At 39.4% G+C, this 27747-nt stretch overlaps 2 protein-coding genes across 4 annotated transcripts in view; one reads left to right on the top strand and one right to left on the bottom strand.

Annotated features, from left to right (window-relative positions):
• The window catches only part of LOC124787983, a 164997-nt gene extending 144338 nt beyond the window's left edge, over positions 1-20659 (bottom strand). The window contains exons 1-2 of the mRNA XM_047255008.1: positions 20445-20659; positions 20177-20366 (exon numbers count right to left, since the gene is read on the bottom strand). Of these exons, the coding sequence (XP_047110964.1) occupies positions 20177-20366; positions 20445-20567 (313 nt within the window). The 5' untranslated portion in view covers positions 20568-20659. The remainder of the gene's footprint in view (positions 1-20176; positions 20367-20444) is intronic.
• Positions 20660-20939: 280 nt separating this feature from the next.
• LOC124787982 (negative elongation factor A-like) overlaps positions 20940-27747 on the top strand; it is a 147224-nt gene continuing 140416 nt past the window's right edge. The window contains exon 1 of one of the 3 annotated variants that reach the window (XM_047255003.1): positions 20940-21170. In XM_047255003.1, coding sequence (XP_047110959.1) covers positions 20961-21170 — 210 coding nt within the window. In that variant the 5' untranslated portion in view covers positions 20940-20960. Of the gene's footprint in view, positions 21171-21193; positions 21342-21608; positions 21640-27747 lie in introns of those variants that run through there. The other 2 variants (XM_047255004.1, XM_047255007.1) reach the window with 2 other exon arrangements.

Raw genomic sequence — 27747 nt, 5'->3', positions numbered from 1 at the left:
GTGAAACTTTCACAAAGCTTCCTTCTTTCCCCTTAATTATAAGAAACAGTCTGGCCCTAGCATTTGTGCTCTTACTTAGTACTGATAGAGTCCGTGCAAATCACAAGTCTGGAGGACTGCCTACACGAGCCCTCTTGTTTGATTGGGTGTTGGTACCTACCAGCGGCATACCCTTTCTCCTGAGAGGGGGAAGAGAAGATTTCAAAGGATTCACTTAAACCCCACGAGCAGCTACAGAATCAAAAGTCCACCTAGACAGAGCCCTGCATGCATAGATAAGCCTTGTATAACTGAGGTGCGGCAGGACCCCAGAGGTTGCACACTACAACTGTTCCACCTCAACAGCCATGCATCTCATCAGCGCACAGCACACCTCTCAATTGAGAGGTTTTTTATGGAGGTTTTTACGATCTTCGCGATCTGGGTGGTCACACAATGTTCCACTACTGCACCATACAGTGGTCGTTGAAACATACCCAGAGCTTATGGTGAAGGAAATTTGGGGTCGCCCGTATTCGACAAATGAATGCTGAGCCCCTGACGGGCTGACTAGGGAAGGAATGAAAGAGGAAGTCACCTGGTAGAGTTTTGCACAAAGTATAATTTAATCATTGCTAACACTTGGTTCGAGACTCACAATAAAAGACTGTGTATGTGAAAAACACCTGGACACCTCGCAAGGTTTCAGATTGTTGTATAATGGTACGGCAGAGATTTAGAAATCAGGTTTTAAATTGTAAAGCATTTGTAGGGTCACATGTGGACTCTGACCACAATTTATTGGTCATGAACTATACATAAAAAAACTGAAGGAATGAGAAAAAGATAAGAAATTAAGGAGATGGGACCTTGATAAGTTGAAAGCACTAGAGATTGCTGAGTTTCAGTGGGAGCATTAAGCAATGGTTGACTAGAATAGGACAGAGGAATACATTACAAGATGAGAATAGGTTGCTGTGACATATGAAATTATGAAGGCATAAGAGGATAAAACAGGAAAAAAGGCAAGACCTCATAGAAATCTTTAGATAACATATGAGATATTGAAATCAACTGATGAAAGGAGAAAATATAAAAATGCAGAAAACGAAGGAGGCAAAAATGAATACAAATGTTTAAAAAATCAGATTGACAGGAAGAGCAAAATGGGTAAGCAGGAGTGGCTAGAGGACAATTGTCAGGATGTAGAAGCATTTATTTTATTTTATTTACACTCAAGTTCCAAAGGACCAAATTGAGGAGCAAATCTCCAAGGTCATGGAACATGTCAGTACATGAAATTACAACATAAAAGTAATAACAGATAAAAATAAAATGTTATTGAACCCAAAAAAAGGCAATCCATAAGTTTAAGTAAACGCAATCAACAATACAACAAGAATCAGCTTAATTTTTCAAGGAACTCCTTGGCAGAATAGGAGTGACCCATAAGGAAACTCTTCACAGGGTGTACATGCGGACAAGGGAAAAAAATTCCCGGATTTCCCGGTTAAAAATACACTTTCTCCGGGGTGAAAATACGCTTTTTCCATGTTAAGTGACAGTATATATTCCCTGATCAATCCTCTGAATGGTTATGGTTTTATACACGGGTGTAGAATTTCCCGGCACTTTTGAATACGTAGCGTTTTGGAAATATCTTTAATGTGCAGCAACATGTATGCTGCGTATTTTCGTATTATGAAAGTATACATTGGAGTTCCACCAAACACCGCATGTTACTTTCTGAATCATTGAAATCGAGATTGCGATGTGCTTTTGTAAGACAGTCATAGCTCGTGTCACGTGCTCTTTCCAGCCGATGGCAGCGAATATTCAGAGCACAGGACACGTGATGTAGTCAACCAACAGCAACATCACTGTTAAGTAGTACGAACTCACAAACAAGGAAAGTTAACAGTTTAACTTAATAAACACACTGTTGCTACAAGAAAAGCAAAGCTTTCACATATAATATTGGTCTATAAGGTTAATAAGCTGCAAGAGAAGCAAAGCTTTCGCGTATAATGTTGATCTTTTTTGCGCATGTTCCACTTTAAGATATATGACATAAATGTGCCAGTAAAATTTTTAATAATGACATAAATGTCTGATCTTCAGGGTTCAAAATTCTTCTAAATGGCTCGTCATCAAAGAGTTGATTTTTAAATCAGTCAAACACTGTCTGATTTAAGAAATTCATGGTACATTCTCGTACATAGTTCAACTTACGTAAAAGGATATTTCCTTGGAAAGTAACGATTTTCAAACCACCATTCACAACATTTTCTCGTGACCCGTTAGAAACAGGTTCGTTTCAGCAGTTGGCAGAGAGCGCAGATGACAGGCGACAATGCGCTTGCACAGCTACCATGACGTAGGAAGCCTTTATGTACGTACATGTAAAACATTGAAAAATAATACATTATGTCATAAAAGAAACAAGACATCGTCAGAGGATACTCCACGAGCATCCGAATTTTGTGACCCATACTAAAATGTGTACATTTAAAGTGCATATTTGAAGTACACATTCGCATGTCCAGATTCCCAATGAAGTAGACCTCGACCTTATATTAAGCTTTTCAGTGTGGTTTTCGGGATGTTAATTTTCTTGGAGCACCAGTACTGTATTATATCATGTTTTGTTCATTATTGTGGCATAATGCCATACATGCTAGAAGATGAAAACGTGCACTTGAAATGCAGTGAACAGTTGAAACTAGCCAGTACTGTGGAATTAAACATTTCGTTTCAAATACATTGACTGCCTCTGTGGAAAAGGTTAATCAAAGTCAAATTTCTTTAACAAACAGACAAAAATAACTTCATTGCTCCGCAAGGCGATTAATGCTTGACTCTCAGAAATGTGGAAATAAAATAAAATCTGAGACTAAAAACATGTTAGCCTTCCGAAATTATGTGAATGTAATTCACTTGATAGCTACCGGCCACAGACATCCGTTTTTTTTTTTTATGTGAGAGTAAACGAAGGGGAAACAACAAAATCACTAAATGTAAACGCGGGTGTCACGTGGAGACTCAGACTGCTCTGCACATCACCCGCAGATCCACGATATTTGCGAACCGGGTCAATACTAAAAAAAATCGAATTTTCAAAAATATGTTCATCTTGTAGCGCACATCTTCCTGAAACGTCTGAAACATAAAACACATGTGTTCGAGAAATGTAAGACATGTTATTTGGCCTTAAGCATGCCAAAGTGCAGTGCCATGCCTCTTGATAAAGCATTCTTCTATCGCATGTCACTGTATTTCGCTCTGTGGAATTGAAACATGTGTATTTTGTAATGGATGCCATCAAACTACACTACTGGCCATTAAAATTGCTACACCACAAAGATGACATGCTACAGACATGAAATTTAACCGACAGGAAGAAGATGCTGTGATACGCAAATGATAAGCTTTTCAGAGCTTTGGCGCTGGTAGCGACACCTAGAACGTACTGACATGAGGAAAGTTTCCAACCGATTTCTCATACACAAACAGCAGTTGACTGGCGTTGCCTGGTGAAACGTTGTTGTGATGCCTCGTGTAAGGAGGAGAAATGCGTACCATCACGTTTCCGACTTTGATAAAGGTCGGATTGTAGCCTATCGCGATTGCGGTTTATCGTATCGCGACATTGTTGCTCGCGTTGGTCGAGATCCAATGACTGTTAGCAGAATATGGAATCGATGGGTTCAGGAGGCTAATACGGAACCGTGCTGGATTCCAACAGCCTCTTATCACTAGCATCGAGATGACAGGCATCTTACCCACATGGCAGTAACGGATCGTACAGCCACGTCTCAATCCCTGAGTCAACAGATGGGGACGTTTGCAAGACAACAACCATCTGCATGAACAGTTTGACGACGTTTGCAGCAGCATGGACTATCAGCTCGGAGACCATGGCTGCGGTTACCCTTGACGCTGCATCACAGAAAGGAGCGCCTGCGATAGTATACTCAACGACGAACCTGGGTGCACGAATGACAAAATGTCATTTTTTGCGGATGAATCCAGGTTCTGTTTACAGCACCATGATGGTTGCATATGTGTTTGGCAACATCGCGGTGAGCGCACATTGGAAGCGTGTATTCGTCATTGCCATACTGGCATATCACGTGGCGTGATGGTATGGGGTGCCATTGGTTACACGTCTCCGTCACCTCTTGTTCGCACTGATGGCACTTTGAACAGTGGACATTACATTTCAGATATGTTACGACCCATGGCTCTACCCTTCATTTGATCCCTCCGAAACCCTACATTTCAGCAGGATAATGCACGACTGCATGTTGCAGGTCCTATACGGGCCTTCTGGATACAGAAAATGTTCGGCTGCTGCCCTGGCCAGGACATTCTCCAGATCTCTCACCAATTGAAAACGTCTGGTCAATGGTGGCCGAGCAACTAGTTCGTCACAATACGCCAGTCACTACTCTTGATGAACTGTGGTATCGTGTTGAAGCTGCATGGTCAGCTGTACCTGTACACGCCATCCAAGCTCCGTTTAACTCAATGCCCAGGCGTATGCAGGCTGTTATTATGGCTAGAGGTGGTTGTTCTGGGTACTGATTTCTCAGGATCTATGCGCCCAAAACATCAGTTCTAGTACAATATATTTGTCTAATGAATACCCGTTTATCATCTGCGTTTCTTCTTGGTGTAGCAATTTTAATGGCCAGTGGTGTATATTCAGGACAATGGAAATTGAAATGTCCTGTGGTGCCTCTCCTGCTCCCAGTCGGCCGGTTTGACAACCTGCCCCTCTTAAAAAAGAAATCTCGCAATTAATAGCGAATGGAATTATTTGTAATCAGGAGAACAAGAACTCTTCAGAAAATGTGCACTCTTTATTGCCTATCGGCTAATAACTTGCTGTGTTGTGTGACATAAAATTAAATATAGGCTACATAAAGGCAAGAGACAAGCAAGAAAGCACACATTTCTTCAATACATAACTCCTAGCATTTTTTCTCTCTAATCTCGCTACAGCTTTAGATGGCGTGCATTCCTTTCTGCGAAAGAATCTATTACCTCGTCAAAGTTTTGCTGCATGAAAAATCGAAATGTCGTTATCTAATACTGAAAAAGCTGTTAACACAAATAATACCCAAGACTGGTGCGGTTTCTTGATCTGATTACGTCTATTTTGTCACTGTCTGCTAGATAAAACAAAATAGGCCTTTCTAATATGCAGCAATTTTGTAACATACACCAAATAAACGAGACTGTTTTGGCACAAATGGCCATTTTTATAACACAACAGAATATAATTCACGAAGTACCAATATCAAATGCCTATTAGGCCTACTACAAGCAAAAAACTTTATGTTAGGAAATAGTTTCACATTTCATTCATACGCACCAGTTTCTCAAGCATGAAATCGAAATTTTTATATAAATTTGGAATCATCTTATTCTTCCATAATTTGTGTGATGTCCCCGTTTCTTCTCCTTCCTCGTTCTAACAAACAATCTTGTCATCACCAATTCTGTAGCTATTCCTGCCATTGTCAAAATTAGTTCCCCCATTAACTTCACTAACCCTGCCAGAATCACAGGTTTAGTTATCTTCTGGTTAGGCGTTATTACGTGTTCGCACAACACGTTTTCCGCGTTACTTCCAGAATAGAACTTAAGCTGCTGCTAGCCGGGGACTGTACAACTGGTCCTTACTATTCAATTCATTTATCTTGGCGGCTCGCGCATGCCCGCCCAGACTCGGGAGATTGCAGCGTTGCCAGTTGTACGCGCCAAGAGAAGCGGCGCCGTAGCAGTGTAGTTCTCAAACTTACGTTTAGGGAGGAGCGCGCAGTTTATGAAGTAAAGCCACCACGGCCGCATTAAACCTTTCGCTGCTACAGAGACGTGCTCCCCGCATTCCACGCCGTGCGCGATTTTGTAACCACTGCACTGCTCGCCTGTGCAGACACATAGTGTTCCGACTGCTTTGACACACTTATCATTCGATTTCACAAAAACTATTTGGCCCAAAAATTTGATTTTGACACATCTTCTTGACTGATACCTTCCCCCCATAAATGACTTAATTTTGTTTCGATTTTCAACGCAGTTATATTGCAGCATTAAATGTAGTAAACCATTGCACGAAATTTTGAAGAGTTTGCAGAGGTAAAGTTCATAGCGTATACTTTCCGTATGTTCGATTGTAGTTACCACAATGTTGAGAATGAAATGTGGACAAGATACCTAAATTTCATATAAAATTTACTGTATAACAACATCTCATTTAATTTAAGTACCAGATTGGTGTCGTATGTAATATTGAGAAATATTCCGTCTTTCGCGACTGTAATAAAAGTTTTATTTACACCGGGCGCGTTTGACTTTATTTTAAAGCACTTCAATAAATCAAAAGGAAGTACACAAAATACGTTAAACAAAACTGTGGACTTACAAAAACATTAGGACTTGAATATACTGTGTATCAGTGCTCTGAGCTATGTCAAATATAATTTTTGTGTGTGGCACACACAAAAAGCATTTATTTGCTAAAACACTGATCGGCCGACACAAACGTTGAATATTGTGTTACCTCAGCACAAAACTACGAAAGGTGACTTGGCAATGGAGGAGACAAAATGTTGTCCAATGAAGATGCTTCAAAAGAGAAAAACGCGTCTGGTCTAAATAAGACGCTTATTACAGTTGCAGAAGAGGAATATATTTCAATCCATTGGTAAAATTGCAACTGTGGAACAAAAACAAGAAAGAGAACATGAGTATTATTGTGTATGTGCCTTACCCTTCATTGTTGTCAATCGCTGCGATAGTCTTCTGCATCGCTGTAGTCAGTGTCGCAGTCCGAATCATCAGGTCTTAGAGTTATGACGATGGGTTCAAGCAGATTGTCAATTACAATTTCCCTGTCCATGTCCTCCTCCTGTAGCCTTTGTGCATGCCGAACACATTCAGCCCATGCTGAAGACGTAATTCTGTGAAGTGCTTCGTGCAGAAGCCTTTCTGTATCGGCAATTTTAAATGTCACATTTCGTTCTGCGACATACCCTTTCACTTGTGCCCAAATTAACTCTATCGGATTGTATTGGCAATGGTACGGTGGCAAACGCAAAACTGTGTGTCCATGTTCCTGTGCAATACAATCGATTTCATAAACTTTTGTGCGAGGCTTATGAAGAACTACAAGATTCAACATTTCAGCACGAGTTTGGTTGGCAATATGTGGAATATTTTTACTTGCAAGCCATAACATGATATCGGCTTTTTTTGTACTTGTTGTGGGTGTCTTGTCAACAACAACAGAGTGATAACTCGCATTGTCCATTACAATCACCGAGTTTGCAGGCAAGTAAGGGAGAAACTGATTCCTAAACCACAATTTAAATGTCTCAGAGTTCATTTCGGAATGATAATCCCCTGAATTTCTCTTTTTTGCCCGGAACACTAATTTGCTTTCTGGAATGAATCCAGAAGCAGAACCAGCGTGAAGCACAATTATTCGTCCACCTTTACCAACTGGTACTTTAAACCCACCCGAACCATCACTCATTTTCCAACACGCTTTCCTTGTGTGATTTTGGTTCACCCATGTTTCGTCCAAGAAAAAAATGTTCTTATTCCCGGATATTCTTACTTCAATAATATGTCTTAAAAACTGTGCCCTTGAAGCAGCGATATCACTACGTTCCATTAAAAACTTTCTTCCGTCATTTGTATGTACATGTTTGAATCCAATGCTTTTAAGTATTCTATTCATTGAAGTCATGCTACCTTTAAAATTTATGGTTTCACGCATTTTCAGAGTGATTTTTTTTACAGTAGGAAATTCGCCTGTGTTGTACATGTTGAGCACTTCTCGTCTTAGAACATCTTTGTCGAAATTATCTAAATTTGTTACAGTCCTCTCACGAGTGCGATATTTCCCTGGCGATCTGAAAAGTGGGCTTCCACAGGTCTCCGTAGATAACTTTCCTTCATTGGCAATCCGCTGAACGGTTCTCAAGCTAACGCCTGTCGCTTCTGCAGTGCGTTCCTGAGATCTGGCGACATCCGTGATAGGTCCACCGTTTTCTGCTTCGCGCTTGAAAAAAGCGTGAATCCGGTAAATTATGTCCCTCGCCTGTTTATGGAGAGTTTGTCGCTTACCACCATTATCAGCCATGACAACTTGCAACAAATGCGATAAAAATTCACCAAAGAATAACTACAATCACATTTAACACTCGCACTCGCCAAGACATTCCCAGCAGACCGTTCAGAAAACTACTGAACACTCATTGGCTGTCAGCGGATGCGTGACGTCAGGTGCGTAGAACGAGCCTTAAATCGACCGCAGTCGTTCATGGTTCCAACTATACAGAGTGTTCATTTTAATTGGAGACATTGAAATATCCGCAAATCTACACATCGGATCAAACAAATTTATAACTAAATTTTTTTTGTCTCAGAGGGGGGCATCCAATGATACCAAATTCGACGAATTTGTAGTCAAACTTGTTATAATTGGATGTCCCCTTCCGGGAGGAACTAATTTTCATTAGGATTTCTTTTGGCTCTGTGTGTCGTTTTCAAGAGATTTCAATGTCCCCATAAAATGAACACCCTTTATAACATAAACAGTGTTTATAAATTGGGAAATATTCTATCTTTAGCAACTGTAACAAAACTTTCTTTATACCAGAGTCATTTTGCTTTTTTCTAAAACGTTCTGATTAAAACGAAGTTGGCGAAGTACACAAAACTGAATTTTGGACGTAATAAAACATAAAACTAAGATATATTGCCAGTGAGGCACAGTGCGCAAACATTTTGTTTTTGTCACAACGGACAGCAAATACTTGCCAAAACATAGATCAGTCGACGAAACCATTGAATATGATGTTGCCAAAGCAGCGAAGCAAAGAATTCCGTCAGACAATCAAATAGCTCGGCAACGTACGAGCCGAATTTCTGCTCTAAATAATACTTTTAATACTGCCGCAAAAGAATATATCTCAATATGAATAGTAAAACAGCGACTGCGGAAGAGGCGATATACAAACAAAACGGATAACATGAATATTGTATGTGTGCCTTTTCGTTGTTTTTAATTGCTGTGAAAAGAAATATTGGAGGAGAAAATTACAAAAACTGAAAACTTGTTATGATTATAATGAAGCACAGGAAATTTCAAAACATTACATTCAAACGAATAAAATTCATTAAGTACGACACTTCGCTATTGTTTTTTAAATAAATAAAATATTTAGTATGCAACAAGCCTTGATTAGCAGCGCAACACCTTAACCATTACGCCAACGCAGCTACTCATTTCTGGCATCTCCTGGAGCACTCTAAACGTCTGCAAAATACCGACAAACACTGTTGGGATGACTATGAATAAGTCACGTTGCGTCGAAGTACAATAGGAAATAAACACTTACCGCTGTTCTTTATTGCGAAAAAGCGGTTCGAGAGATTGATACAAACACCTTTCATTGCTATCGCCTGAATTAGGAGGCTTATTGTTTGTTTGGTTTAATTAATTAATAGAATATGAAGCAATTGGTGTAAAGAATGCTTTTTCCAAACTTTCTATAAAAGAAAGTCTGTTATCAAGACATTGCTTTTGTTCAATTACTTCATTTATGACTGAACGTTTCTAAAATTGAAGACACTCGTCCGTGCTCTGCACTGCATTCGAGATCTGGCAACGTCGTTCTCTGTTCATTGGCTGACTGTGATTTGTGACGTCAAATGCGCAGAACAAACCTAAACTCGGCCGCCAAGATATATGACGCGCACCTTAGTGTAGCGATGTGGCCAAAATTTTTCTGTCAAAATTTCATTTTCTTGGATACACCGAGATGATAATACGTAATCTTCCTCTCCTGTTATTCCTATCAGCCGTTTATTCCCATTCTGGTAGTCTGAATCTATGGATTTCGCTAGTAATTATAACATTACTGATCATTGGCAAACCCAATCAACCACATAATCGGACAGCGATTGGCATTCATCCGTTCGGCTTTACTCCGCTCAGCTCGTACAGCCCCATCCCCTTTTATCTGTGGAAAGTTTTTTCTAGATGCGACGAGGATTCTCCTGACAAGGACATCACGTACACTACTATGCATTCAGAAATCAACTTAAAATGTGTTCATAAACCAACAAGGAAGGGTTTCTAAATTATATGTATAATCGACAGACAAACGTGAGCTGGATGCTAGGTGCTTTGTGAAACAAGTTTTTTCCCTCAAGAACATGGATTTGGCACCCCCTTTTCACGGTAGCATCTAGCTCCTTGTTGCGACGGCTTGTATAGCCAACAGCCACATTCCTGTAGCCAGAAGCGGGAGAATCTACTCTCAAACGCGACTCAACTGCGCATGCGCATGAGCCCGCTCGTAACTGCTAAAACGAATCTACTGTAAACAGTTGTGACTACACGCTCATCGGAGGCAATTTGTTGTCATGAAGCATTGCATAGTCTTTATAAAGCCTTTAACACATTTCGCTGGTGGCAGATGCTTGCATGAGCACTATGTGACGTTGTTGTATATGGCGCCCTTCCTTTTGCAATTTAAGTAATTTTCGTTTTTTCTCTCGTTTATGTTTTATTGTTGAAGTATTGTTCTGCAGTAGCGGGATACAGTAATATCCTTTGTTAGAGTATCGGTTCTTACCAGTCAAAATTACAAAAATTTAACTGAAAACTAAAACAATGAAAAATTCCCGGGTTTTTCCCGGTTTTCTCCCGGGTCGTATACACCTTGTCTTCAGTTTTTATTTGAAAGCGCGTCGATTATAGTTAAGATTTTTGAATTTCAGTGGTAGCTTATTGAAAATGGATGCAGCAGTATACTGCACACCTTTCTGCACAAGAGTTTACCGAGCGAGGTGGCGCAGTGGTTAGCACACTGGACTCGCATTCGGGAGGACGACGGTTCAATCCTGTTTCCACCCATCCTGATTTAGGTTTTCCGTGATTTCCCTAAATCGCTTCAGGCAAATGCCGGGATGGTTCCTTTGAAAGGGCACGGCCGATTTCCTTCCCAATCCTCCCCTAACCCGAGCTTGCGCTCCGTCTCTAATGACCTCGTTGTCGTCGGGACGTTAAACACTAACCACCACCACAAGAGTTAAGAAAATTCTATCCAAATGCAGGTTTGATTTCTGCCAAGTATTAACTGAGTGAAAACTGCTTATTCTTGGGAACATTGATAAGAAAAATGACAGTAAGGAATATATATATAATTTTTTTTATGTCAAAATACCCAGGCTCGTGAACAGGGGTCGACAAGGGGTTAGTGAACTTACACCACTTATTGCCTGAATCGCCCATTTCAGAGCCAAAAATATACTTTTAGAATGGGCAGAGTTACCCCAAAATATAATACCATACGACATAAGCTAATGAAAATAAGCTAAGTACACTAACTTTCGTGTCGAACAATCTCTCACTTCAGAAACCGTTCAGTAGTAAAAATGGCAGAATTAAGTCTTTGAACAAGATCCTGAATGTGGGCTTTCCACGACTGTTTACTATCTATCTGAACACCTATAAATTCGAACTGTTCGTTTTCACCAATCGTATGCCCATTCTGTGAAATTAAAACGCCAGGTTTTGTTGAATTGTGTGTTAGAAACTATAAAAACTGAGTCTTCCTGTGATTTAGAGTCAGTTTATTTTCTACAAGCCATGAACTGCACTATTTGAAAACAAGCCAATGTTGCACACCACATCCTTTACTACAAAGCTAGTGTCATCAGCAAACAGAAATATTTTAGAGTTAACAGTAATACTAGAGGGCATATCATTTATATAAATGAGGAACAGGAGTGGCTCCCAACACTGATACGTGGGGCAGCCCCCACTTGACAACAACCCACTCAGACCCCACATCACAGCCATTCTCAACACTGTGAATAATGATCTTTTGCTGTCTTGTTTCTAGAGTAAGAGGAACAATTTGTGAGCTAATCCCTGTATTCCATAATGGTCCAACTTCTAGAGCAATATTTTGTGATCAACGCAACCAAATGCCTTAGTTAAATCAAAAAATATGCCTAGTGTTCAAAACTTTTTGTTTAACCTATCCAGTACCTCGCAGAGAAAAGTTGTTAAACGACTTCAAAGCCGAACTCTACATTTGACAGCAAATCGTGTGATATAAAACGATCAATTAGCCTTACATACACAGCCTTTTCAATAACTTTCGCAAACACTGAGGGCATAGAAATACGTCTAAAATTGTCCACATTATCCCTTTCTCACTTTTTATAAAGCGGCTTTACTACTACTTTAATCTTTCAGGAAACAGATCATTCTTAAAGGAAAAATTACAAATATGGCTAAATACAGTGCTAAGACGTGCAGCACAGCACAGTACTTTAATATTCTGCCAGGCACTCCAGCATATCCATGAGAATCCTTAATCAGACATCAATCTCGGAAAGGCATTTGCCAAGAGAGTTACATGATTCCCTGTAGAAACTAAATTTTTATTCAATTCCACCAGCAATGCTCATAAAATGAATGTTAAATATTGTACATATATCTGACTTATCAGTAACAGAAATATTTTTACTACGAACTAACTTTATATTGTCGACCTTGTGCTGCTGACCAGATACTTCCTTCACAGATGACAATAAGGTTTTAATTTCATCCTGTGGATTAGCTATTCTATTTGCATACCACATAGTCCTTGCCTTGCTAATAACATTTTTAAGCACATTTTAAAGGACTACTGTAGCTAAATTGTGTCTACTTCTAACATATTGATGTAATTCCCACTTTGTTTTACAAGATATCTTTATGCCACTTGTCAGACACCCGGGCTGCCTATTACTGCTAGTACCCCGTTTTGAACGTTCTAATGGAAAGCAGATCCCAAAGAGCATGAGAAATGTGTTAAAGAGAGCATTATATTTATCATTTATGTTATTAGCACAACATCCTGCCACTGTTGTTCCTTGACAAGGTTTAAAAAACTCTCTATTGCTTTTGGATTAAGTTTACTGCATAGTTTGTAATAATATGTGACATTTGTTTGAGTTCAAAAATCTTTTAGTGTTAAAATTTGTGCATCATGGTCTGAAAAGTCGTTCACCCTTTTACCCACAGAATGTCCATCTAGTAATGAAGAATGTATACAAAATATTGTTATGGCTGTGCTACTGTTTCCCTGCACCCTACTTGGAAAAACATAATCAGCATCAGATCATATGAATTTAGGATATCTACCAACATCTTTTTTCTTGCACCATATTAATTTATATTGAAGTCACCATTTATAACTAATTTCTGGTACTTCCTATAAAGTGAATCAAGAACCCTATCAAGTTTGAGCATAAATGCTCTGAAGTCACAGTTAGGGGACCTATAAACAACAACAATTAGAAGTTTAGTTTCACTAAATTCAACTGCCCTTGCACAACAATCAAATATCTGTTCAGTGCAGTGCCGTGATATGTCTATGGACATATTTCATTAGAGGAAAGATAGATACCGCCTATAGGAAAATTAGAGAGGCATTTGGGGAAAAGAGAAGCAGATGTATGAATATCAAGGGCTCAGGTGAGAAACAAGTAATAAGCAAAGAAGGGAAAGGTAAATAAACTTGAAGGCAATATTACAGGAAGGAAACTGGAAGAAGAAGAAGATGAGATGGGAGATATGAGTCTGAGAGAATAATTTCACACAGCTCTTAAAGATAAAAAAAAAGGCCCCGGGAGTAGACAACATTCCATTAGAACTACTGACAGCCTTGGGAGAGCCAGTCCTGACAGATTTACGAGACAGGTGAAAGATCCTCTGACTTCCAGAAGAATGTACTAATTGCAATTCCAAAGAAATCAGTTGCTGACAGATGTGGAAATTGCCAAACTACCTGTTTAATAAGTCATGGCTGCAAAGTATTAACACGAATTTTTTCCAAAAGAATGGAAAAACTGGTATACACTAACCTTGGGGAAGATCAGTTTGGATTCCAGAGAAATGTATAAACACATGAGGCAATACTGACCCCACGACTTATCTAAGAAGATAGGTTAAGGAACGGAATATTCGCTTTGAAATGTTGAAGGTAGCAGGGGTAAAATACAGGGAGCAAAAGGCTATTTACAACTTACAAAGAAACAAGATGGCAGTAATAAGAGTCAAGGGACATGAAAGAGAAGCAGTTGTTGGGCAGGAAGTGAGACAGGATTGTAGCCTCTCCCCGATGTTATTCAATCTGTATATTGAGCAAGCAGTGAAGGAAACAAAAGAAAAATTCGGAGTAGGTATTAAAATCCATGGAGAAGAAATAAAAACTTTGAGGTTCGCGGATGACACTGTAATTCTGTCAGAGACAGCAAAGGATTTGGAAGAGCAGATGAACGTAATGAACATTGCCTTGAAAGGAGGATATAAGATGAACATCAACAAAAGCTAAGATGAACATCAACAAAAGCAAAACAAGGATAATGGAATGTAGCTGAATTAAGTCAGGTGATGCTGAGGGAATTAGATTAGGAAATGAGGCACTTAAAGTAGTAAATGAGTTTTGCTATTTGGGGAGCAAAATAACTGATGATGGTCGAAGTAGAGAGGATATAAAATGTAGACTGGCAATGGCAAGGAAAGCGTTTGTGAAGAAGAGAAATTTGTTAACATCGAGTATAGATTTAAGTGTCAGGAAGTCGTTTCTGAAAGTATTTGCATGGAGTGTAGCCATGTATGGAAGTGAAACGTGGACGGTAAATACACTCCTGGAAATTGAAATAAGAACACCGTGAATTCATTGTCCCAGGAAGGGGAAACTTTATTGACACATTCCTGGGGTCACATACATCACATGATCACACTGACAGAACCACAGGCACATAGACACAGGCAACAGAGCATGCACAATGTCGGCACTAGTACAGTGTATATCCACCTTTCGCAGCAATGCAGGCTGCTATTCTCCCATGGAGACGATCGTAGAGATGCTGGATGTAGTCCTGTGGAACGGCTTGCCATGCCATTTCCCCCTGGCGCCTCAGTTGGACCAGCGTTCGTGCTGGACGTGCAGACCACGTGAGACGACGCTTCATCCAGTCCCAAACATGCTCAATGGGGGACAGATCCGGAGATCTTGCTAGCCAGGGTAGTTGACTTACACCTTCTAGAGCACGTTGGGTGGCACGGGATACATGCGGACGTGCATTGTCCTGTTGGAACAGCAAGTTCCCTTGCCGGTCTAGGAATGGTAGAACGATGGGTTCGATGACGGTTTGGATGTACCGTGCACTATTGAGTGTCCCCTCGACGATCACCAGTGGTGTACGGCCAGTGTAGGAGATCGCTCCCCACACCATGATGCCGGGTGTTGGCCCTGTGTGCCTCGGTCGTATGCAGTCCTGATTGTGGCGCTCACCTGCACGGCGCCAAACACGCATACGACCATCATTGGCACCAAGGCAGAAGCGACTCTCATCGCTGAAGACGACACGTCTCCATTCGTGCCTCCATTCACGCCTGTCGCGACACCACTGGAGGCGGGCTGCACGATGTTGGGGCGTTAGCGGAAGACGGCCTAACGGTGTGCGGGACCGTAGCCCAGCTTCATGGAGACGGTTGCGAATGGTCCTCGCCGATACCCCAGGAGCAACAGTGTCCCTAATTTGCTGGGAAGTGGCGGTGCGGTCCCCCACGGCACTGCGTAGGATCCTACGGTCTTGGCGTGCATCCGTGCGTCGCTGCGGTCCGGTCGCAGGTCGACGGGCACGTGCACCGCCCGCCGACCACTGGCGACAACATCGATGTACTGTGGAGACCTCACGCCCCACGTGTTGAGCAATTCGGCGGTACGTCCACCCGGCCTCCCGCATGCCCACTATACGCCCTCGCTCAAAGTCCGTCAACTGCACATACGGTTCACGTCCACGCTGTCGCTGCATGCTACCAGTGTTAAAGACTGCGATGGAGCTCCGTATGCCACGGCAAACTGGCTGACACTGACGGCGGCGGTGCACAAATGCTGCGCAGCTAGCGCCATTCGACGGCCAACACCGCGGTTCCTGGTGTGTCCGCTGTGCCGTGCGTGTGATCATTGCTTGTACAGCCCTCTCGCAGTGTCCGGAGCAAGTATGGTGGGTCTGACACACCGGTGTCAATGTGTTCTTTTTTCCATTTCCAGGAGTGTAGTTTAGACAAGAAGAGAATAGAAGCTTTCGAAATGTGGTGCTACAGAAGAATGCTGAAGATTAGATGGATAGATCACATAACTAATGAGGAGGTATTGAATAGAATTGGAGAGAAGAGAAATTTGTGGCACAACTTGACTAGAAGAAGGGATAGGTTGGTAGGGCATATTCTGAGGCATCAAGTGATCACCAATTTAGCATTGGAGGGCAGCGTGGAGGGTAAAAATCGTAGAGGGAGACCAAGAGATGAATACACTAAACAGATTCAGAAGGATGTAGGTTGCAGTAGGTACTGGGAGATGAAGAACCTTGCACAGGATAGAGTAGCATGGAGAGCTGCATCAAACCAGTCTCAGGACTGAAGACCACAACAACAACAACTGAAAGATAAAGATGCTAACCTAAATTTTCTTAATTATGGCTTTGTTTGTAAATGCAAAATATTGTGAACATATATTGGACAAGCATGACCTACTAGTAAACAAATGGAATAATACATTTTATAAGATTTAATGCATTGCGCGAAATCGCTTATTAGATACCATTGGAATTACGGAACTTTCAAAACAGGAATATAAAACAAGAGGATTGTTTTATTTCAGTAATCCCCCAAAGAGGTTTGGGTATCTGTGAAAGCCAAAGCTCTTCTTTAGAAATAAAAAGTTTTGCTTTCAATCAAGGGTTTTTCAGGTATCGCTTTACCTGAAAGTTCCAATCTGCATCATCTCCCAAACTATTGGTAGATAAAACATGTACACCAAAAAAACATATACATATGGAAAGATCAAATGTCATAAAAAATATTAGAACGTACATAACTGGATTAACATTTTAAGGTATTATTTTATAATATTCATAAGAATAGTTTCTTTATCATTTATCAGTCATGCTCATTGGGATAATTTGTCCTTGACAAAAATGCTGACAAACAGTTTAACAATGCAATGGCTTTCACTGTAAGTTATGTGCCAGACCATGTTTTAATCTAACACAAAATAATCAAGATCCTTCCTCTTACACAACATTAAGATAAAATATGACAGCGTTAATGCAAATTAGATAATCCAATGATTAAACTGGTCAGCTTTTGATAAAAACTGACAACACATATCCAAATTAAGACCAACTTCAGATAAATCTTTCATTATTATTCTCACAGCAAAAGCATATTTGAGGTTCTACTGCATCTCATAGAAAACCTTTGAAATAAATGCAGGCATATGTGGTGGAGGAGCTGAGACTGTTGTAATTCTATCTGGTGTAGCTCAAGTGTAATTTCAAGAAAGTGCTACGTCCTTAATAGTTGCAGTACAGGTTCGAGTCCTCCCTCAGGCATGGATGTGTGTGTGTGTCCTTAGGGTAATTTAGATTAAGTAGTGTGTAAGCTTAGGGACTGATGACCTAAGCAGTTAAGTCCCATAAGATTTCACACACATTTGAACAGTTGCAGTACAATGTTTAATCAATGTGACGAACAACAACAGAAGCAAAACAAAGATAATGGAATATAGTCGAATTAAATCAGATGATGCCAAGGGAATTAGATTAGGAAACGAAACACTTAAAATAGTAGACGAATGTTGGTATTTGGGCAGCAAAATAACTGACGATGGCCGAAGTAGAGTGGATATAAAATGTAGATTGGCAATGGCGAGAAAAGCATTTCTGAAGAAAATAAATTTATTAACAATGAATATAGGTGCAAATGTTAGGAAGTCTCTTCTGAAAGTATTTGTCTGGAGTGTAGCCATGTATGGAAATGAAACTTCCAACAGTTTAGATAAAAAGACAATAGAAGCTTTTGAAATGTTGTCGTACAGAAGAATGTTGAAGATTAGGTGGATAGATCACATAACTAATAAGGAAGGCTGAATAGAATTAGAGAGACACAACTTGACCAAGAGAAGAGATCAGTTGGTAGGACACATTCTATGACATCAAGGGATCACCAATTTATTGGGAAGTGGGTGGAGGTAGAAATAGCTGAGGAAGATCAAGAGATGAATACAGTAAGCGGATTCAGAAGGATGTATGTTGCAATTGTTATTCGGAGATGAAGAGGCTCACACAGAACAGAGCAGCATGGAGAGCCACATCAAACCAGTCTTCAGCCTGAAGTCCGCAACAATAGATCATAGATATAACATTCTGGGGAAATATTACAGAAATGGAAAAAAGTTTTTAAATTACAAAAATCAGCTGTGAAGTTGATCTGTGGTGTTACAAATAGGACGTTATGTAGGCACGCATTCAAGGCCTTTGAGATATTCACACTCAAAAGTAAGTACAGTTCCTCACTGATATCTATAATCAACCACCAAAAACTTTTCCAAAACAACTGTGATTTTCACAATCACGACACAAGACAAAAGCACAGCCTTCACAAAGATTCAGTAACTCTCAACAGAACAGAAAAAGGAGTTATCCAGTCTGGAATAAGAATTTACAATAGGGTCCAACTGAATATTAAAAAGGACACCGACAACCCTCATCTATTGAAGAAGAAATTGAAACAGTACCTCATAAATCATACTGTATATAATTTAAATGAATTTCTAGAGCTTCAAGTTTCGAGTAAGATGTGTTATACCCAAATTTTAATTTAGCATCCATGTATCTCATCATTATAAAATGATACAGGCTGTGTCATAGATGACCTTACACAGATAAGAGGGCATGAAAGAATTACAATTGTATGTTGGCTAATAACATATTCTTATGCATAACAAGAAACCATACACACAACAATCGTGACATACAAAATTACAATAATAAATGAATACCATTTATTCTCACATGACCACTTCGGGGTCACTATGATGAAGGAAATTAGCTGCTCTATTCTGCATGCTGATGGTTCAAGTATTCCTTGACACTATAAACACTCTTGCTAATTAGCAGGTGAGTTCTTTTCTGGTGTGGAATTTTGATATTCTTTTAATTTCCTTTGGTAGTTCACTGAACAGAATTTTAGGTTGATACAGAATACTTTTCTTTTGTGTGAAAGCCTCTATGAAAATTCTGTTTTCTCATTTTGTAATTGTGAACTTACGGCTGTTTGACACAAAATGTTCCTCATGTGCCTGCAGAAACCAATTACTTTCATAATTATACATACATGGTTGGGTCATGATTTTTTTAGTTCATTGAAAATGATGTAATTTACATGCTAATGATGTAGTTTTGTGTGTCTTGTATGTATACCATCTGCAGTAGGCTATTTTGTTTTTCTTGAAGACTTGCATGTAATATTGTATTCCTACTAATAATGTCTCCAGTACAATATTGTTTGCTTTTCTTCTTTTTTGTCTATATAATATTGTATTTTTGACTTGTCCTTCATTACAACACAACTTTTGACAGAATGTAATTTAGTGCAACCAAATAAAACTCAAACCATCAATCAACTACATACATAATGTCTGTGGCCATAAGTCTTAATAATAGTGATATAAACTTCGATAATCTACAAGAACATCACTGATTGGAATTTTTCACACCATTCTGTTTTCCAAATGAAAGAGTAAGCAGTGAAATATTTTCAGCTATGTAAGTGCCAGTCAACAATGGTTTCAAAATTGTTGCCAAATCGCTTATTATTTATAAAAGCAAAACGCATCTGGAGTTACATTGCAGTCAACTCAAGACAGGTAATCTGTAACAACAAATGTTAACAACTGCTGCGGAAGATGGCCACACAAACAAACGGCTTATTGCTATATTTAGCTCCCTAGGGGAAAACAATCTTGAGAGTCTGGGGAATAAAATTTTTATTGATGTCAACAAAAAGTAATCATTACGATGGTGTATACACAAGTACTGGCCCTGGAATATGAAAGCAACAGTACACTCAAATAAAGGATAATAAGTTTTTGGGGCCTATTTTGTTGACATTTACTTGATCATGAGATGTAACATCAGACACAAAATTACTAGTGTGACTGTATTGTCTGCAACAAACTTAGGCTATTATTGAAACTTTGAATAAAACATTGCAACATAAGGCTAGTTTAGCTTCTTTGTTAGCTTTGGTATAGTAACCTACCTAACTCTAAAGGTAGTTTTCTGATCATGTTTCCTTGTAAAAGAATAACTTCCAGAAACGGATGATTTCCAATAGTTCTTGGTAGTTCTGTCAAATGGTTATTTCTAACGTCGAGCCATTTTAGAGAGTTTAGACGTTGAAACAAACAGTCCGGTAAAGTTTTCAATGCGTTGTTGTTTAAATACAGAAACTGCAGGAAGCAGAACATTTCAGTTATTTCATGGTAACAGTAAACAAAAGCCGAACAATGTAAGATCATGCGCATTACCTTTAGAAATTTAAAATGATTCAAAACACAATCTGGGACTTCCTCCAGGCTACTGCTACTAAAATCTGCGTGATTAGTATTGTGATCCCTGTCACACTTCTGCGCTGAAATTATATTCTGCATATCGGTGTTCTGATTATTAATATTAACTACTTGTGTATGAAAATATTATGCCGCCTTCACAAGAGAAACCTTGTCTTACAATACACAATGGTTTTCCATTCACAACATACAAGGTGTTTACAGTTCGGAGTCATGACGACAATTAAAAATTCCGCCAGAGTTAAATAACCGATCAAGTCGTTTAAGTACTGGTCTTATATTTTTTCATATATGAAGAGAGGTCCAGAGCAAATTTACAATACAAAATTTATGTATCTAATATTTTAAAAGAAATTTCGGTTTAATTTACATATTAAATTAGAAAAGTTTATATGTAGCCAGTATGTCAATGTGGACGTAGTACGTACGACTTATGCGATCCTAACGGCAGAACCCAGTATTATACCTCTTAATATGGCGAATGTTAGGGACAGTGATACATCGTTGTGGCTTCACAATAAGCTTGGTACGTCAAATGATTCGTGGACGGGTGGATCAATTACCTCGCAGCTCAACCCCGAAGTTCTAAAAAACATTAAGGACTGTTTTCCTGACTTGCAAACACAAGTCAAGCTTAAATTACTTCTGTCATTCTTTCACATACCTCGAAGGAACGTAGACGAGGTATGGTTTACAATGCAGTGCGCTTAATAAGTTGTAAAATATATCGACGTAACATAGGCTGATAAGTGACGTAACGAACAAATATGTTTTGCGATCAACTTGTGTTTGAAGCTGGAAGCCTTGGTGGAAGGAAGACAATAGAAGTGAACTGCAGTACATACCAGTGTTACGGTAAACTAAGTAGTTAATGCAGTGAAGTTCTTATATAGCTTATTGGTTGTCGCCGTCTGCTTGATAAATGTGGCAATTGTTACTCCCAAAGGTTCTTTTCTTTGCAAAAGTAAACTGTGATTTTCTGCTGTGGTAGTGACAGCGATTTTTGAATTTAGATAGTAGATGACAGTGTCTTGAAGAACGATACGTGTATGTAGATCGTTTCGTACTACATACTTTTAAGTTGTAGAGTTAAAAATTATACCCATTGAAATGCTTAACGGTCAAAGCTAAAGCTGCATGCACCAACTAAATTGTAAGTATTTATCTAGTGTTTTCACAGTCGTTTCCGGTTATATATTTAGTAAGATTTTGTTTGTTGTATTTTCAGTGCTTATGATTGGTTGTGATATTTTTGATATGCGCGCGCTTTGTGTGTGTGTGTGTTTTCTACGACAGAAGTATATTACGGTAGCTGAAATGATATTTGTGCCGTCGAATGCCCAAAGCTTTACAGTTTACCAGTTGCTCATATAAGTGAGTAACCTGTTATTTATTAGTCACAATCGCGTTTTCAAATTATATTTTTATAACCCTACAAGTTGTTGTTGTTAATGTAGATTATATTGACGTATGTAACTGATGGAAAACAGCCGGCGTTGCAATATTGAAATACTATTCATCATGTGACTTACTCAAATGTTTGTTCTATTCTCGAAAGTGTTTGTAGATACCCTCCATTTCGCCGCTCGTTATTGAAGCAACGAATCAGCACTTCTGAATTCTATATATTTTATTGTGCATGATTAATTAACACAATGATCAGGTCACACACACAAAACTGTCAAAACTTTAATGTCAAATACTAAACATAATATGCTAATGTTTATGCTAATGTTTGTGTCTGCTGTCCAAAGCAGACTCTTTAAATGTTATTCTGAAATCTGTGCCTCCCACCCCCCCCCCCCTTCTCCCCCGCGGCAGAGCAGAGCTCCTGGAATTGTGGGTACTTGTACTGTACTCGTCGGCCATTCATGGCACATACTGCTGGTATTTCCGGTGTTCCTTTCCAATTTGCTTGCTGAGCCAAGGGTGCCGCTTTCCCAGTCCCTCCATTGGTCTGCTTTGGAGTCAAGGGTGCATTTTCTTCATTTTCCTCACAAACTATAGCAGTGTTTGATGTAAGCAGATACGCTGGATTAACTCACTGAGTGACACCGTTTGTGATTTGTTATATTGTAACTAGCCTATATTGTATGTTTGTCACATTTTAAAACCTGGAACAGAGCAGAGGATGGGGTTGTCACAGCTGACATACTGCATCCGTTCTTTCCGTTACATGAAAGCTTGTTTTCAGATCTCTGTGTACGAAAATTGTATGTCCTCCATGGCACGATGCCAGTGAAAGATGCAGCCTGTATGTCTAGGTCGTTATTTACTGCAGCTAACATAGCAGTTCTGTCGTCCTCCGTATTTCTTGTGTTTGAAAACAAATAAAAACACCTGATTGTATGAGTGTAACATCTCACCAAATACCATCTGTGCTTCTGATGCCTCTAATGTCCAGCTTACAAGCAGTGTGGAGGCTCGGTATAACCAGCAGCAGTGTGGAAGTCTAACTCTCTTCATAACACATAAGTACAGCTGTCAGTGTCCAGTGCTGGCACTCTACCATCCTGTTGCTTGCTGAGTGGTAGGTGGTTGTTTGTTGGTGTTGGAACCTGCATAATGTTGACAGCTCCACGAACAGTGTTGATTTGAACTGCTGTCCTCAATCTGTAGTAATGTGCGATGGACAGCTAAACTGTAATAGCCATGCTGTTAAAAAAAATCTTCCTATTGTCTGCCAAGACCCAACTGATTGGGACTGCCTCTGCCCATCAGGTGTATCTGTCAGTCGTGGCAAATATAGTTATATCCTTCTGATTAAGGCAGTGGATCGACACTGTTTGAATGTACATTGCCTCTGGAAACTCTCCCACCAGCTTGTGTACGTATTGGCTCACTTTACATTGGCATGCTATGCATGTTCTTGACAATATTCCTTTATGCTGGGCCACAGAAACCTTTTTGTCAACGGTTTAATGCTTGTTTTTGTGCCTGGATGGGCTCGTGTATTAATACTAACAAAAACCAATTTGTGTAACTTTTTTGGCATGCAGTGGCTGGGGGCTGGTTTTGGAGAATCGCGCTCAATCGTGTACATAGCCCTTGAAAATTGCACCAGTTTAAGCTTTAGGGTGTTAAACTACTTTGTAAATATTCCTTCAACTGTCTGTCAATATCCTGTGTTGCGTTGAGTTGTTTGTAATCAAACTGTGCACAAGATGGCTCCAATTTGTGAGAAAAAAATCGGCTACTGCAGTCTTCCCCCCTTGCTATGTGCCATGTGCCCATGGTCACCTGGCCGATAAACTGAAGCTGGCAAATTGATGTGGGTAACAGCTATCGTTGTGTTTGCTACAGGCAGATGTTATAGATTTGTTGTGTGTAATGATTACAAGAGGCCTGGCCTCCACATAAGGGCAAAAGTGTTCTGTGGATTTGTAAATGTCCAATAGCTTCTGGTCATTGTGCTGCACCTGATTCTAGCCTCCTCGAGTTTACGAGAGAAAAAATCCAATATCTTCCAGTGCCTTGCTGCATACTGATTGAGACCTGGGGTCGACAGAAGCATCCGATCCCACGCGTCGGCTTTGACCCGTGACGTAAGGGTGTTGTCGTGTGTGACCTCATGACGGCGTGGAGTTTGGTTTGAGTGTGGCTGTCTCCAGTTCTGTTTTATCTTATTTTATTTACTTTTCTGATCTGTTCGTTCTATCTCGTGCGTTTTTTTTTTTTTTAAATTTAAAAACACTTATTACTTATTTTAATTATCTGTTTCCTCGAATTTCTGTTTTAGTTTATTATATTTATCTTTTGATCTGTTCGTTCTATCCCGTGAGATTTTTTTTTTTTTTTTTTTAAAGACAAAAAACACTAATCAGCTACTGAAGCATCTTTATCTTCTATGGGTTGCAGGGGTTACGACCCCTGGGGAGGTGGGTGGGTATTCATGGCTGTCTTCACTTAAACGTTGTAGCTACGCAAGGCGTCTAAATTTGTTTATATTTAGTTTGCCCCCCACCCAAAACACCCCATTTCCCACGCTTGTCCCGTTAGTGTCATTAGGCTTCTTGTGGAAAGTGTGTGTGTTTGTTTTTTGTTTCCGCCATATTTGTGACGTTATGGGTCAAAGCAGACGGGTGGGTTCGGACGCTTCTGTATTTCCGAGACCTGCGCTGATTGCCTACAGGCTTCCGTCTACCACTATCGCTAATGCTTCATCTTGAACTGGATGGGCCAAAAAAAACTTATTTTTGCAACCTTGCTTTCACATTTTCGAAGGCTCCATGCATTTTCATTGTTCATGGCAGAGGACGTTGACCTGCTGCGTTGTCACATGACAGTGCTACCATAAGTTGTGGATGAACCTCTCTTGCTCCTGGTAGATGTTGCAATGGTACATAACAGTTAATGCTGAGTAGTTGTCTTCCAAAGAGCAGTTCATATGAGCAAACCAGTTGTGTGTTTACTCGCAGTTACTCCTACTTCAGGCACTTGGGTTACGCCCGGCTCTGTTTAAAATAAAACAATAGCTCGATGTAGTCAAGTGGTTGAGCCATGTATGTCTACTTTGATGCCCCGCAGCTTATTTGCTGCAAATAATAACCTGTAGCTGCGACCCTGCAGTCAAATAGCCTATGCTTTGGCTAGTATTGTAAGTTAATAAAATACACAGAACAACAAAATAAAAGTTAAATGAATATTATCAGACATCCTATTCTAATGTCTGTAATTGATGTGGATTGCAGAGCATCGTATTGAATAATGTTTATTTAAGAAAGGACATATCAAGTAAACGGAATGTGATACTATGATATTCAATCAAAATATAGGCAGAAAATACCCTTATCAACTGCAGTAAAGCTAGGTTGAGTGTGTTACGAGAATGGTGGCACAATCCCAAACTAAATAGTCATTAAAGATACACAAAACTAAGTTCCTTTCATAATCACAGTACACGAAATATTCATCAGCTCAAAACAGTTCAGAGTTCAATATGACAATGCACAAATTAACATACATGATACAAAGAATCACAACTCATGCTCTGTCTATCCTCAGTTCTGTAAATCCAGCAGAAGTAGTTGGAGAGTCAAACACGGGAGTACACTCAAACCTCTTGATTAGAAAGCCCCGTCAGAAGTATGATAGCGGCTGTTCACTGCCTGGAATCAAATAGCTTGACAATCGAATCACGCATATTACTGCAGGCCAGGCAGGTCTGCCTTCTTCAAGAACTCCATAAAGTGTCCAGAATTGCTCCCTTGAGCAATTCACTTGAAAAGTCCCAGTATCCACTTAACTCCTATAGTGTTCCGCTACTATCTGTTTTTTCATTGGCTGAAGTCCAGCCCCACCAAAAATACATCGTCCTAAAACTTCATGGGCATGGTTTGATTCAAGTTGACCACTTCCTGAACTAAACTAATATATTACAACAATATTGAAGTAAAGAAAAATCATAAACATTTGTTGCACTCGGATAATTTATAATAAATATAAGTAATGGTTGGTTCATAAATAAATAGGCCAGTATTCTTGCGCAAGTTTGCTCATGTTAAATGACTACAGATTGTCCTTATATATTGTTTAAATAATATTTGGCATAATCCATATCACTTCAGGTAGGGGGGTTACCTTCATAGTCTCGGATGTTATTGAATTTAGCATATGTTAAAATTCAAGAGTACATAAGAAACACATGTTTTTTGATTTCTCCAAAAAAATTCCTGTCCCTAGATAAAGGCCTCCTAAGATGACACTGCGAACACCATTTTGAAGATGCAAATTTAAAAAAAAAATTTTTAATGATTTTTTTTTTTTAACCTGAAAGATAATTGCTTTAAGATTGCAATGGTATCCTCCGTTTGGACATATCTGTCAAAGTTCTTCTACTGTCGCCTTTTGAATTTTTTTTTATAATTTACAGATTTTTTTTTTTTCCCCCAAAAATGCCAAACCAGAAAAGTTAGATTTTATCTGTTGATTAGTACCATGTAGTACTCTATTCCCTGTAAATGAGAGATTCCACTTTTAAGTTGCACAGGTTTTGTGGTAAAATTATTTTTTTTTAATTTTCAAGGGTACTGTATGTCTTCCCTAAAGTTGTTTCTTACTAATTTATTTGTTATATTGTTCACTTGTATCATCTTTGTTGCAGTTATTCCTTGTAACTTTCTTTGTTGAAGTTATTTCTTTTCACTTTCGTTGTTGTAGGTATTTCTTACTATTTGTTGTAGTTTCTTTGTCATTGGTGTTCATTACAGGTTTATTTATTGTAGTTTTTCACTACCAATCTGTTTACTGAAGAGGCTTCTAAGAAATCTGAGACCATCCAGTGTGTTCTGTGTTTTAGTGAGGAATTTGTCACTTGACACGGTTGCAGTGTGTTTTGTGAAAAGGACTGTTCAATATGTCTTCTGAATGGGGCCCACAGGTGAAGATGTTTCCAGTGACGACTTTTCTGTGTTCTAAAGGTTTTGACAGAATAATGACAATGATAGTACCTGAACAAGGTGAAGCCTCCCATGGTGCAGATGATGCAGATTTTGCATCAGTAGAGGAAGAATTATATACCCTGAATCAGTCAACTACAGAGGTAGGTGTAGGTAGGTGTTAGTCCTGTTGTGTGTGTGTGTGTGTGTGTGTGTGTGTGTGTGTGTGTGTGTGTGTGTGTGTGTGTGTGGCATACAAGCAAAGAAAGTGAGAAACGGTGAAAAATACTGTATAAGAGAATAAAACTTAAGTAAAATGAGAAAGGAGTGTCAAGGACACCCATCGTGGTCAGTGAAGTCGAGTCATAAGCTCTGTGCATCAAGAATGCACAGAGAAATTACTAAAGCTATGGATGAATACACTACAGCAAAACTGACTACAATCTTTAAAGTTGAAATTCCATCTTCAGAAGGAAAATGAACCAAAGCACTCCTTCATCTCTTGCCAGGAATTTTTCACAAATATCAACTCACCTGTTGAATATTATGCATCCTACAGTGAAAAGGTTATCTATTATTCCAGAGACATTTTCAAGGAAAACAATTTTGAACCATGTTCCATCAGTATCAAAGTACATGGTAGAAAAATCAAGAAATGTGAGGTCTGTAAAAGGAGTCTCTGGAAGACCAGTTACCTGTTACGGTCATCCTGTAGAAGCAGCTCAAGTACAAATAGTGCAGTCATTATATCTGTCAAAAAGTTGTGAAAGTAAAGAGGTACATGACTTGCAGTATTAAAGAAGCTTTTGCAAATTATAAGAGCAACTATACAACTTCACATATTGGAAGATTAAAATTTTATGCACTATGACCTAAGTGTCTAG

This window comes from Schistocerca piceifrons, chromosome 3 (genome assembly GCF_021461385.2).
Source record: "Schistocerca piceifrons isolate TAMUIC-IGC-003096 chromosome 3, iqSchPice1.1, whole genome shotgun sequence".
Taxonomy (NCBI): Eukaryota; Metazoa; Arthropoda; class Insecta; order Orthoptera; family Acrididae; genus Schistocerca; species Schistocerca piceifrons.
This window is presented reverse-complemented; position numbering and strand designations above follow the sequence as displayed.